This window comes from Panthera pardus, unplaced genomic scaffold, assembly GCF_024362965.1.
Source record: "Panthera pardus isolate Hobbes unplaced genomic scaffold, ASM2436296v1 HiC_scaffold_25, whole genome shotgun sequence".
NCBI classification, from domain to species: Eukaryota; Metazoa; Chordata; class Mammalia; order Carnivora; family Felidae; genus Panthera; species Panthera pardus.
This window is the reverse complement of record NW_026526821.1, coordinates 18752487-18765490: the sequence shown is the minus strand read 5'-3', so window position 1 is coordinate 18765490 and position 13004 is coordinate 18752487. Positions and strand designations below refer to the sequence as shown.

The following is a 13004-nucleotide window of genomic DNA, read 5'->3' as shown; positions in this document are numbered from 1 at the left end:
GCTGCTACAGGGTAAAGTGAAAATGGGAAGCAGACTGTACTGACAGACAGTCCTTGTGCGTCTGGGCTGGTCATTTCCAGTCTGTCACTTCTCCCAGGCAGTACACTGCCACGCAGATAAACCACAGGGAAGGTTTCTGAGCTGTGTTGGGGGTTGGGGGACAAAAACTGAGGACTTCTTTGAGGAAAATAAAACGAGGAAGCAAAGCTAACAATCATTAAGAAAGCACATACCTGTGTGGAAAACAAGGGCGAAAAGCACGGTGGAGGAGAGGGCAAAAGGAAGGAGAATAAAAATAAAACTGCTATGGGAGTGCATTACTACCTGTCCATCCAATAAACATACACAGAAGGGATCTTTATGATGGAATCATGTGATTAATACAGAGCTAAAATACGGTAGCAAGGTGGACAGCTGCTGAGCACCTAATTCTTTTCTTATTTACCCTGAGCAGGAAATGGTTTATAAAGTATAACTAAAAGGAACCTCGTAAGGAAAGGATCAAGTCACCCTGGACTCAACAACAGCCAAGAACACGAATCCTGACAGAAACCTTATCAGTAGCCCAGAACTTGGGAAATCGGATCCCTAAAACCTCAGATAAATAAGTGGTAAGGGAATAAGGATAGATAGACACTTCAGGGTCTCTGTGTGGTTCTAGAAAATGGAGTTTGGCTATATAATCCTGACTTCCTTGAAGAAAAGGAAAATCCATGTAAAGAAACCACCCAAGGAAACAATATGTAGAGAAACCGGACCAACTCAGACTCATAAGGACAAATATAAAGCAAAGAACCAAGTGAAAAGGGGGTCTTCCTTTTACAAAGCTACAGTGCATCAACACCTGGAATTATAGGTGTGGATTTTTTCCTTTTTCTTCCTTTTTAATGTAATAAACGTAAGAATAATATGTGGGACTACAGAAGCAAATAAAACAGGAGGTGATGACTTCTATAAGGGCAGACTGGGAAGAGCTGTGTCAAGATAAAAGTGAAGGCTGTATGCCTAAATTCTATAAAACCACAAGGCAGCTAGATATAATGGTCATTCTCATTAATAGCAGCCACAGCAGTAGTATTAGTAGCAAGCTCTTAAGCATCAAGCTACGTGCCAGCCAGCCAGGCACCGTGATACACACTCGATCTGCACCATCACTTTATAACACCTCATGATAATCCTAAGGGATGTTTTTCTTATCATCCCTATTTTAGACTCTAGGAAACTTCCAAAACGAAAACAATAAATCCCCATACAAGCAAACTAATTTGCTCAGTCACTGAGCAGGTGAGTGGCTTGAACTGAGATCCACTGGACTCAAAGTCCACATTCTTTAAAAAAAACTTTTTTTAATGTTTATTATTTATTTTTTGAGAGAGAGAGAGGAGAGAGAGAGAGAGAGAGAGAGAAAGAGTGTGAGCAGAGGAGGGGCATACAGCGAAGGAGACACAGAATCCGAAACAGGCTCCAGGCTCCGAGCTGTTAGCACAAAGCCCAACATGGGGCTCGAACTCATGAAACATGAGATCATGACCGGAGCCAAAGTTGGATGCTTAACCAACTAAGCCACCCAGGCGCCCCTCAAAGTCCATATTCTTAACCAGTTTGCTGTATGGCCTTCATATTGTACCCTACATTTCAATGCAGGAGAATGGAAAGACTGCCCTAAAAACTTAAAAGAGACAAAAATAAAAGAATTTAAAGAAAAATTTTAAAGGGGCACCTGGGTATCTCAATCGGTTAAGCATCTGACTCTTGGTTTCGGCTCAGGCATGGTCTCTTGGTTTCGTGGATTCGAGCCCCACATTGGGCTCTGTGCTGATGGTGCAGAGCCTGCTTGGAATTCTCTCTCTCCCTTTCTCTCTCTGCCCCTCCCCCACTCACATGGTCTCTCTCTCAAAAATAAACTCAAAACATTTTTTTTAAAAACTTAAAAGAGAAAATTAAAGATAAATAAGAGACACCAGTAAATTTAGGAAGGTGATAACTCTAGTGGAAGGTGGAAGAAGACACTATAGGTACCAACATGGTTTTGATAAACCAGTACACTGAGAACCCGCACTGAGTACTCAGAAATTTGGGCATGTGGGTGATATGACAGAAGTACAGGATTTGGAGCCAGAGGACAAGGTTGAGATTCAATTAAATGAGAGATGCCACCACCCCCACCAGCATACATGTGAGCAATTAATGCTGCAGGCACAGAGGATTCGTGTTCTTTGACAAGACACCTCTAGCCATCAGAGAGAAGTTAGAAGCCCATAGATCGAGGGAGGCAGGGAATTAGCACAGCGTTAAAGAGGAGGAAAAATCAATCGTGATGCTACAGCTCAACCGTCAGCCAGGGAAAAAATTCCCATAAAACTATACTGTTTTGCCAGCTATGATATAAGAACAGTTTCAGAAATTGTGCAGGATGACTGGAACATTAATTCTCATTTCCATTACTTGTTCAGTTTCGAGGAAGTGCTTTCAAAGAACACAAAACTAAAAACCCATCCCATTATTTGAGCTCTTTTAAACTGTTCCTCACTCCCCTCACTCCTGAGCCAGATCCCTTGGCTATGCCCTCACCCCTGTATGAGAATATGGCATGAAATTAAACGGGACCAAAACCAAACTGACAGCTGGAGAGGCAACAAGGCTCAAGAACAAAGAACATCTTGAAGGCTAGCAAGTCTGAATGAAGAAATCAGACATCAAAAAAATTTTCACATAAAACATCAGTGCAGCAATTAACCCTCTGAGTCAACTATATTTTGAACAAAATCCCTAGGAGTTTATGTGGCTCATCAAACTGTAATTCTCAGTCACTGTCAAATTTCAACAAGAAGCAGGTGGCAGTCTAGAAAACCTGTGTGCTTTGTTTTGGGAAGGGGGGGGGGGGGGTAGTGACATGTTTTTTGGCACAACAGGAAATGCTGACCTCAGAAGGCCTGAAGGAAAATGAAAAACTTTCTCATCTCTCAGTAATAACCAGAATCCCACTCACAATAGCCATACACATACAGAATACTTAGGATTAGGCTCAGAGAAAGAAATATGTAGGACTTGGCAACATGACTCTAGGTGCCATGTTGGTTTGTTCACCATGTCCCTAACACCTCCAGAGGTTCTAGCACAAGGCAGGCATGTCATAAATATTTAGTGAACCAACAGTGTATATGGAATACCTGAATACGTGCAGTAAATAGCAGATTCTTCAGTTTTGCAAAGATGTCAATCCTGTCCTACTAAATGTATAAAAGCCAATCAAAATCCCAACCAATGGATATATGTATACATAAACACAAATGTGCACGTGTGTGTACCCACATACATATATACTTTTTCTGTAGTCAGAGACTGTAGTCAGAGATAGATTAAAAAAGAATAATTCTGAAGTTTATCTGCAATAATACATGAGCAAAGGAATAGAAATAATGATCAAAAGAATACAAAGGTTAGACACACACCCAGCATAAATAGTATTTCAGTATATTTTATGGACAGTGTTTTATATGAATGGAGGAATTATTGAATAAAAAATGAGACACATTTGGGAATAAATTAGACATTCATTATATGCCATTTACCAAAATTACAGAAAGACTGAAGACTGAAATGTAAAAAAAAAGAAAAGAAAAGAAAACAAAAGAAAAGAAAAGAAAAAGAAAAAAAACAAAGAAATCTAGGGAAAGATTCTCAGATGAGAAATAATTCAATACTGAATGTCCAAAGGGATCGTGCATTGGTGGCACCAGGTAACCCTGAAAATGGGGATGCAAAGAGTCTAAAACAGAGGAACTGGCTGAGTGTTTGTGAAAGTATCAGCCTACAGATCACCCACCCCAACCTTGAAGAGGGCAAAATAGAAGACCTTTAGCCCTCTCTCCCCAGGAGACACCAAGCACCATTAGAGGTACTATACTGAAAAAAGGGAAGAGCGAGAGACTGAGAACTCCCTATTTCTCGCCACCCGTTCCTCACAACTGGCTCCCATTACAATCAAGCTCCCATCCTCTAGGCAGAAGACAGGAAGAGAAACACCCCCAAAATACAGACACTGGAGGTTCCCCAATGAGATGATCCAGTTAGATGGATAGTGTTCATATATGGAGAGTAAAACCCACAGTCAACACCCTGGCCCACACACCCAGAGCTTCTAACCAGCCCACCATCTGCCAGCTAAGACCAGACATGAAAGGAAAGCCTCTGATCTGAAACACAGAGCCTCTGCTTCTGGTATGGAGGCAGAAGTTCCTAACACACCAGCCCTCCAGCAAATGGCAACCACAAAATGAACAAAATACAAAAAAACAAAACAAAACAAAAATTTTTAAAGTGGAAGATAAAATATAAACTTTCCAGAACTGAAGGAACACAGATTTCAAATGAGAAAGACCTGTTCGGTATCCAGGTCAACAGATCCCATACAAAGGACAGTTCGCTGTGCAATTCCACAGATCTGGGACAAAGAGGATAAATCAATGCTTCCGAATAGAAATACATGTCACATACACAGACCAGGAAGCACAAGGGCTCTGAACTTCTAAGCAGCAACCGTGGAAGCTAGAAGACAGTGGACTAAAACCTTAAAATTCTGTGGGGAAAGGATTTCTAACCTCCAATCCTAAACCCAAACTGTTACTCAAGGAGAGCAGACTGCGAACATTCCAGACAGTCTCCACATGCATTTATCATTCACCCTTCCTCAGAAGCTCCCCAAAGCCATACACGAGATTCACCAAGGAGGTTTTATTCCAGAGGGAAGGAAAGGAACTTGTCAGTGTGATGAAGGAAGGGAGAGCCCAGGTGGCAACGTGTACCAGGTGGGAAGAGCACTTGGCCAGAGCATGCAGGACGAGCAGCCCCACCAGAAGCGGCTCTGAGCCCAGGAAGCGGACAGGCTTGAACGTAACAAGAGGAGATTTAGACAACCAGGGTCAATTCTGGAGCTGAAATTATAATAAGGAAATAGAAAAACAGGCAATAAAATGAAAGGAGAATTTTTAGCTTCATGAAAAATAAAAACTGTGAGAGAAAAAAATGTAAACAGCATACTATAGGTCAGAGCTATCACTCAGCATTTGTGTAAGTCGTGTGGTGGTTATGAGGGGCAATGAGAAAAGATAAATGCTCATCTTCCATAGTGGGAACAGGTAACACCTAAAACTAAACATCATCAAGATATTACAACTACTAACATTACTTAGGTATGGCTATAAATCCCAAAAGAAACAGCATAAAGGACTTAAAGTCATTGTTTCTGGGGCTGGAAAAACGGGCTGGGAGGGAAGGGTGCTATCAGGAAAGGCACTTTTTTAAAAGTCTAACAGAACAATTTGGTTCCCTAAATTATGTGCATGTATAACTTTGCTGGAAATAAAAGCTAAATTAAAAAGAGAAAAGTGGGGCGCCTGGGTGGCTCAGTTGGTTAAGCATCCAACTTCGGCTCAGGTCATGATCTTGCAGTTTGCGAGTTCGAGCCCCACGTCGGGCTCTTTGCAGGCAGCCGGAGCCTGGAGCCTGCTTCAGATTCTGTGTGTTCCTCTCTCTCTGCCCCTCCCATGCTCGTGTTCTGTCTCTCTCTTTCAATAATAAATAAACATTAAAAAAAAATTTTTTTTAATAAAAAAAAAAAAGAGAGAAAAGTAACCATGATATTAAGGCCAGAAGAACCCTGCTGGATGCTGCTGGGGTGAAGAAACCACAAAAAAAAGTGTAAAGAAAATGCTTGAGAATATTTATATAATTGCATGGTTTTCAAACCCATGAATTTAAGTATTTAACCTTACCTTTAAGCATAAATAAGCATTTAAGTTTATACAAAGCTGCTTTAAGACTGCAAGTTTTGACTATTTCAAAATTTAAAACTTCTAAAAATAAAATAAACAAAAACTCACACCCATAAACAAAAAGTCAAAAACAACACTGGGGAAGTATTTGTGCTCTATTCTTTTTTTTTTTTTTTAATGTTTACTTATTTTTTGAGAGAGAGAGCACGTGTATGAGAGCACGTGAGCATGAGTAGGGGAGGGGCAGACAGAGGGGGAGACACAGAATCGGAAGCAGGCTCCAGGCTCTGAGCTGTCAGCACAGAGCCCCACGCAGGGCTCAAGCTCACAAGCTGTGAGATGATGACCTGAGCCGAAGTCGGAGGCTTAACCGACTGAGCCACCTTGGTGTCCCTGCGCTATATTCTTAAGTAAACAAATAGTTCTTATAAATAAAAAGGCAAAGAGCAACAGAAAATGGAGAAAGAACATGAATGATCAATTCAAGCACACAAAAATACAAATAGCTAATATATATATGGGAAAATATTTACTCTCATTATTAATCAGAAATACAAATTAAAACCAGATGATTTTGGCTTATTGAATTAGTTAAGATTAAGCAGCAAAAACAGTATTAATCAGAGAATGAGGGGGGAAAAAGCATTCTCATACACTGCTGAAAGGCATAAAAATAAAAATATCTTTCTAGAGGGTGTTTTGGAAATATGTACCAAATGCTTTTTAAAATCAGAATTTAGCCTAAGGTAATAACTGGAAACATTCACAATGACTGTAAAGGGATAGCTACAGAGTTCCTGAAAATGCTGAAAAACTGGGAACAACCTATGAGAAAGAATATTATCAAAACTATATTGTGGGGAAATGAGTTTAAAGAAAAATCCATGATATATTAAATAAAAAGGAGAATATATAAAATTGACAACGAAACTAAATGTTTGCATGTGCAACGTAGAAGATAACTCCCTGAGTATGAGTGGGAGCTCTGAGCCAGTAGTGGTGTTATGTATGTCCATATATTCAAGAGAAATTGGAATACCTAAATAACTTGAAAATAAAATGAGCAATAAATGCTAAGGAAAACTAGCATAAAAGGGTGCTAAGTAGAGACATCTGTACTTAGCAAAAGTCTATTAGTTACTCATTCTATTAGTTCTATTAGTTCTATTCTATTATTACTCAGTCTATCAGTTACTCTATCTGTTACTCATTTTGGAGGGGTTCTCTAAAAAAAGCCAAACTGCACACTAGTAGTTGTATATATTTTGAAAAGGAAGATAATATATATATTTATAAAAAGCAAGTGTTCTGGAAATGGGTTCCTAACCTATAGTGAATTTACAAAATATGAAACTACTTTCACTAGTTTCGATTTACTCATTATAAATTCCTCAAAGAAAAAAATAATGTAAGTCTCAAGAATTCTCTACCTAAAGACCTCCACTACAGGGCTCTGAGAAATTCTTTTTATTGTCTAATTTGATTTGAGAATTATTCATGTAACATTAAATGTCAGCGTATCCCATAGTTGAATCTGTCATTTGTTTTAATACTCTTTCTATAAATGTTATAATAGCAAACAGAATTTTCAAGGATATTTAAGACAACTGAGATTTGCTATAATTAGTATATGAAAACAAAGATTTCCTTTAAACTCAGCAATGCGAAAACTAATAGTTTCTATGACCTTAAGTCTTTTCTCATTGCATAAATTCTTAAAAATCAACTTATCACCTTCGGATCATTGCTGTGTCCCAGTGACTGGAAACATAATGTTCACTGGATAAAGGAACAAAGTAGAACCCACATGAATCCAAACAACCCATATAACATAACCCCACAGACTGTTCACCTGCGTGAGTAATGGGACTTGGACTCAAGGAATTAACAGGAGTATGGACAAGACAACAGACTGGAATGCTATAGCTAGTGTATCATAAAACCTTAGAAGGTTTGCTGACAAAGGACAGAAAGTGTCCCCAAGTTCTTTTTTTGTGGGCTGTCAGCTTATACTCTTAGCAACTTGATACAGGGATGTTTTCCAGGATATATTTCTCTCATCATTATTAAGCAAAAAATAAAAAAGGAAATACATTGTTTTCTTAACCTTCTCTAATGCTTTTGAATTCCGTGTCTTACAACTAGAGAGAATATAAATAAACATGTAAAATTTCTTTTTTAAGCAAAGCAAGGGCTCCACATCATCGGCTGCAGCATTCACTTTAGGCAGTTAAAACTGGGCATACTTGGTCACGGGATTTAACTCTGAATTTCAGTCAGTCTTTAGGAGGAGATTCCTTTTCTCCGTGTTTGAATGCTTTGTTGTTGTTACAGCATAATTTCTGCATGAATCAAAAAGGTATCAAAACAGGGAACTGCCTGCAGCTTCTGATGAACAGCTCTGACACAGGTTCTCACCTTCTCTGGATGAGATAATCTTCCAGGATATCGAGGCAGCGCACCATCTGCGAGAAGATGAGGACTTTGTGACCACCTGCAATCAGCTTAGGGAGCAGTTTATCAATCAGCACCAACTTCCCTGCTGCTTGAATCATGGCCTGCAGCTGAAAGTCAGGGGCATCGGGGCTGTGGGTTTTTCGGAAATCTTCCAGAATTTTCTCCTCTGCCCCTGAAAAGGAATGGGACAAAACTATTCCTTGAACAAACTATGAGGATAAAAGCTGCTCTCTGCTTTACGGGTCCTAGAAAAATGAGGTGAATTCCTAGGTCCTGGACCAGCAGGCCGGTTGGTGAGGCAGTGCTGTGGTGCATACCTGGTCTGCGCCCGCAGCAGAGGGGCTGCAGAGGCAGCAGGGCCATTTTGCAGAGAACACAGGTGCTTTGCTTTCCTGGGAAATCTCACCAAGGAGAGAAAGAACTTGAGATACCAAGCTGACCCATGAGAGTAAAGAATCTCCACAGAGAGCTGACAAAAAGACATACCTCTCGACATTACAAAAACTAGCTACAGGCAAATCCAAGCCACCTTTTACTTAAAATTTTATCAGGAAGTTTTATGTAAAAAAAAGCTTCCAACATGTTCTCTACTTAATATAGTTAACTGTTAATTCATCTGCGGAGAGTTTTAGTCTCATTGCATGGCGATCATTTATTCAGCTAAGTGATAGTTTCCTGTCCCAAAGTGCACAGTGTGGGCCAGACTGCAAGTAAATAAAGGGCAGCAGGCTGCTGAGTGCTATCCATCTTCTGAGGGCAGAGAGTTGGTAGAGGCAGGTTCAGAACTTAGCTCCGTGCACTCACTGCTAGATGGCTTACCCAGATCTACCAACCTCTTTGAGCCTCAGTTTCACGCTTCATAAAAAGGTGAGCAAACATACATCCTAGCATCTAATGGAACTCAATACCTAAGACTGTCGGTTATTATCAGCTTTTGGCACACAACACCAGGCCCGAGTTGCTCCCTGTTTCCCTGACTCACCATTGATCAGGTAGGGATGGTTACAGCACTTTCTCAGCTCCATCATGGTGTTGATGAGATTGGGCATATTGTGTTGATTTGCCCCCTTGGTCAGGAAGGAAAAGTTCTTCTCCAGGATGGCACGGTAGTACTTTTTCTGGATATTGGTGAGCTCTACTTCAATGATCGTCTCCTGTTTAGGAGCAAGATTCTTTTCCACATCATCTTTCAGCCGCCGAAGCATCATTGGTTTTAGGATAGACTGCAGTTTCTTCACCTGTCCAGGGAAATGAGACCTGTTCACCTGCCCCACTCTGATTTTAATGACTGATTACCGGGCTATTCCAACCTTCACTACACTCTCCTGCACATCTATTCATAGCACTGCAGTGGTAGACTATATGAAAGATCACACTGATACCCTGAACATGGGGAGTTTATAATAGGATCTAAAGGAAAAAAGGGATCTGGTTGTAATTCCCAAGTAATTACAGAGAACCTAGGTGACAACCTCACATGAGATAAAGGGAGAAAGACATGAAAGACAGTACCTATTCTCTGGATGGAGAAACCAAACCCCTCTCGCTCTACCATGCATTCATGTGCGGCAATTACCTGAGGACAACTTTAGCTATGTTAGGAGGTACAGGCGACACATTACAAAAGGGAGACTTAGATGCTAAGAGAACAAAGTAAAAAGTAGAGGCAATCTGGGCATGGGCAAAATGTGTGTAGGGGGTTAAAACTTTCAGTCATAAAATAAGTTAAGTCCTGGGGGATGTGATTTAGATCATGGTGACTACAGTTACTAATATTGTACATTTGGAAGTTGCTAAGAGAGGAGATCTTAAAAATTCTCATCACCAGAGAAAAAAACTGTAGCTATGTATGGTGACAGAGGCTAACTAGATTTATTATGATGAACATTTCGTAATGTATACATATATTGACTCATGGTCATGCACACCTGAAACTGAAGTTATATGTTCATCATATCTCAGGTTAAAAAATAAAAAAAAGAAGTAGAGGCCATCTGGAAGCAGACTCCTCCTACAACTTCTAAGTAATGGCAGCGAACACGTTTGGTGTAGCAGCATTTACAGTTAATGTTGTAAGATGATGTCTCCCATGCCATCACACAAGCTGTCACATCAGGGGTACTTTGAGCTGACAGTGGTCTTTGCTATGATTTGTCTGTTTCCCTAGCAGCCCAAATCTGGACAGCAGGTGTCTGCTAACCTGACTGCACTGGCAAGGCCACTTGTTCCGTCTCCCGAGAAGACAATGACAGACAAGGGATGCAGAATCAAGGCACCTGACTTCACCCTGAGCTAAAACGTGACACCAATAAAATTAATCCTGCTGGGAAAATAAAATAAGAAAGGGCAAGTGCAAAAGATTGTTGCAAGTCATAAAGGGCTGTTCAAAAATGCCTTAAAAGGGGGGTACTTATTTACTGCATAAATAAGTCGGGTGCAGTGTCAACGCTTCCTGAAAGAAGTATAAAGTAATTTATAGACAGTGATTTAGAAGAGTTACCGGTACAGGTTTTAAACACTGATGAATATGTTTCACTTTGGAAACAGATGCTTTGTGGACCTTTTATTTACTGCAATTTAAAATTTAGACATCTGTGGCCACTTTTTGTGGTTTTCTCCTAAATAACCCCAATCTTCAATATAACCCATTCGTGAGATCTTGATTTTACCAACCATGGTACTTAGGAATCTATCCCCCAAATGAATTAGGAATTACTGTATAAGAACCCAAACAGGAAAGACACACCTAGACAATTATTAAAGATATGGACAAATGTCAATCTGCCACATGCTGGGTTCAGCTTTGCCCTTGACTTGGTTCATACCTTGAATCATTTAGAGTATACTACATGCCAGACACTGTGCTGGTCAATACAACAAACACAACTTTGGAGAAGAGGTGGGCCTTGTCCTCAAGGAGGTCATTGTCTAGGAAGAAGAAAAAAATGCATACCACAAAATAAGTGCAACGGGAGAAGAGGACACATTGCCAATGGTCCAAAAATGGAGAGAGGGTTGGGAGCTGGCTTTTGAAAGATCAATAGATACTGCAAATGCAGAGAAGTGGAATTAAGTTTGATTATTCACTGCTCTCAAAGTCTGACTTGCCACAGAAGTAGAAACAAACAGACCGGAACCAGAGAGTGTGCTCCTGACACCTGTTAGTGAAATTTCCAAACCTTGTCAGTCCCCAAATTCTCTGTCCCAACGCATTCTCACACCACTGCGAGGTTAATTTAGCAGAACTAATTATGTCATTCCTGCAATCAAAGCCTTGCATTGCTTCTCTAATACCTACCAAATTCTTCAACCTGTCTTTTAAGATCTTCCGACAATATAACCCTCAACCCCTCTGGCTTCATACTCCACAATTCATCAACCCTGTTTCCAGCTCAACCAGATGATTCCCTACGATGGAATAAATTCCATGGTTGATTATGCTGGGTGGGTTTTTTTTTTCTGTGCAAAGTAGTCACCATCTTTTCTCTCTCCATGACTAAAAATATACCCACCTTTCAAAGTCCATTTCCAAATTGTACTCTCTCCATGAAGGCTTTCTTTATTCCCAAACAGAGGTGACCTTCTCTCTTACAAAATCCCCAATTCTATTACTTGCTCCTCTTATGGCATTTCAATTTGTCTGGCTTATTTCTGGAACCTCAGTCAAGATTTTTACCCGTCATAGATAGGTATTTCTTAACTTTGGTAGTTTTGACTTAGCTTTGAGTCCAATAAGCTGGTCTCAGGACCAGATCTTTGAAAACTGAGGAAATCTGGTTGATTTGGACAAAACTGAACTTAGCAACTACTCTAGTATATGACTGCTTTCTTTTCCTCACTACCTGTGTATTTTGTTGTACTCGAGAACATAAGCCTGGGAACATGCTGCAGATTATATAGGAGGAAGCAGGAAGGATGAGAAAAGCAGAAGAAAGCACCACACTCCTGAGTCCAGGGCTGAACAGAATCAAAGAACTTACACATGAGATCAGCAAAGGCAAGAGGCCTGATGTGCTAACACAGGATATTTTGGATGTGGACTCATTTATCCTCTGGAGTAGTAAGAACTCCTAATAATCAGTTTAACCTCCTCAATGTGAACAAACAAATTATATCAAGGAGGTAATGCTCATTTTAGGAGGGATGTGAGAACTTGTGAATGCCTGTCCCCATGGTGACAATGACTTGTCCTTTCCCTGACGGTGAAGGTAATCACCACACCATCTCCTCAGTCCTTCAGGCCCCTATTTACCTGTTCCTCAGTTTTCAGATCTCCAAATTCCTCCAAGAAAGCAGTCTCTGAAGGAAACTGTGATGGCTCCAGAAAATTCAGCAAACTGAAGAGCTCCTCCACAGAGTTCTGTAACGGTGTCCCAGTGAGCAGTACTTTGTGTTCCTGCACAAATTAACAGTCCACCATGAGCAGTGTGCGAGCCACCAACATGATAATCTTTGGTGGGAAAATGAAGCCAGGGAATTCTGTGCTCACTTTGGGGCAATTCTGTTTGGCTTTTACGCAAAGAGAGGACGCCGCCGTTTCATGAGGGTATGGTCAATAAATAGATCAACCTTCCTTTCCCATCACTGATTCCAGCAGCAATGTCATGTTAGTGAAAGCAACACTCATTCATTTGTTCATTCATTCTTATTGAGTGCCTACCCTCTACATACTGGGCACTGTGCCAAGACCATCATCTTTGGTACCTGGAAATAAGCCAAAACACCTTACATTTCCAGGTCACCAATTTCATGGTATTTCAGATTCCCCAGGCT

The 13004-nt window shown here is 40.5% G+C and overlaps 1 protein-coding gene across 1 annotated transcript in view; it reads right to left on the bottom strand.

Moving 5' to 3' along the window:
- Positions 1-13004, bottom strand: part of CHD6 (chromodomain helicase DNA binding protein 6) — a 155647-nt gene that overhangs the window by 72335 nt on the left and 70308 nt on the right. Inside the window, 3 exon segments of the mRNA XM_053890241.1 lie at positions 8193-8403; positions 9214-9469; positions 12484-12627. Of these exon segments, the coding sequence (XP_053746216.1) occupies positions 8193-8403; positions 9214-9469; positions 12484-12627 (611 nt within the window).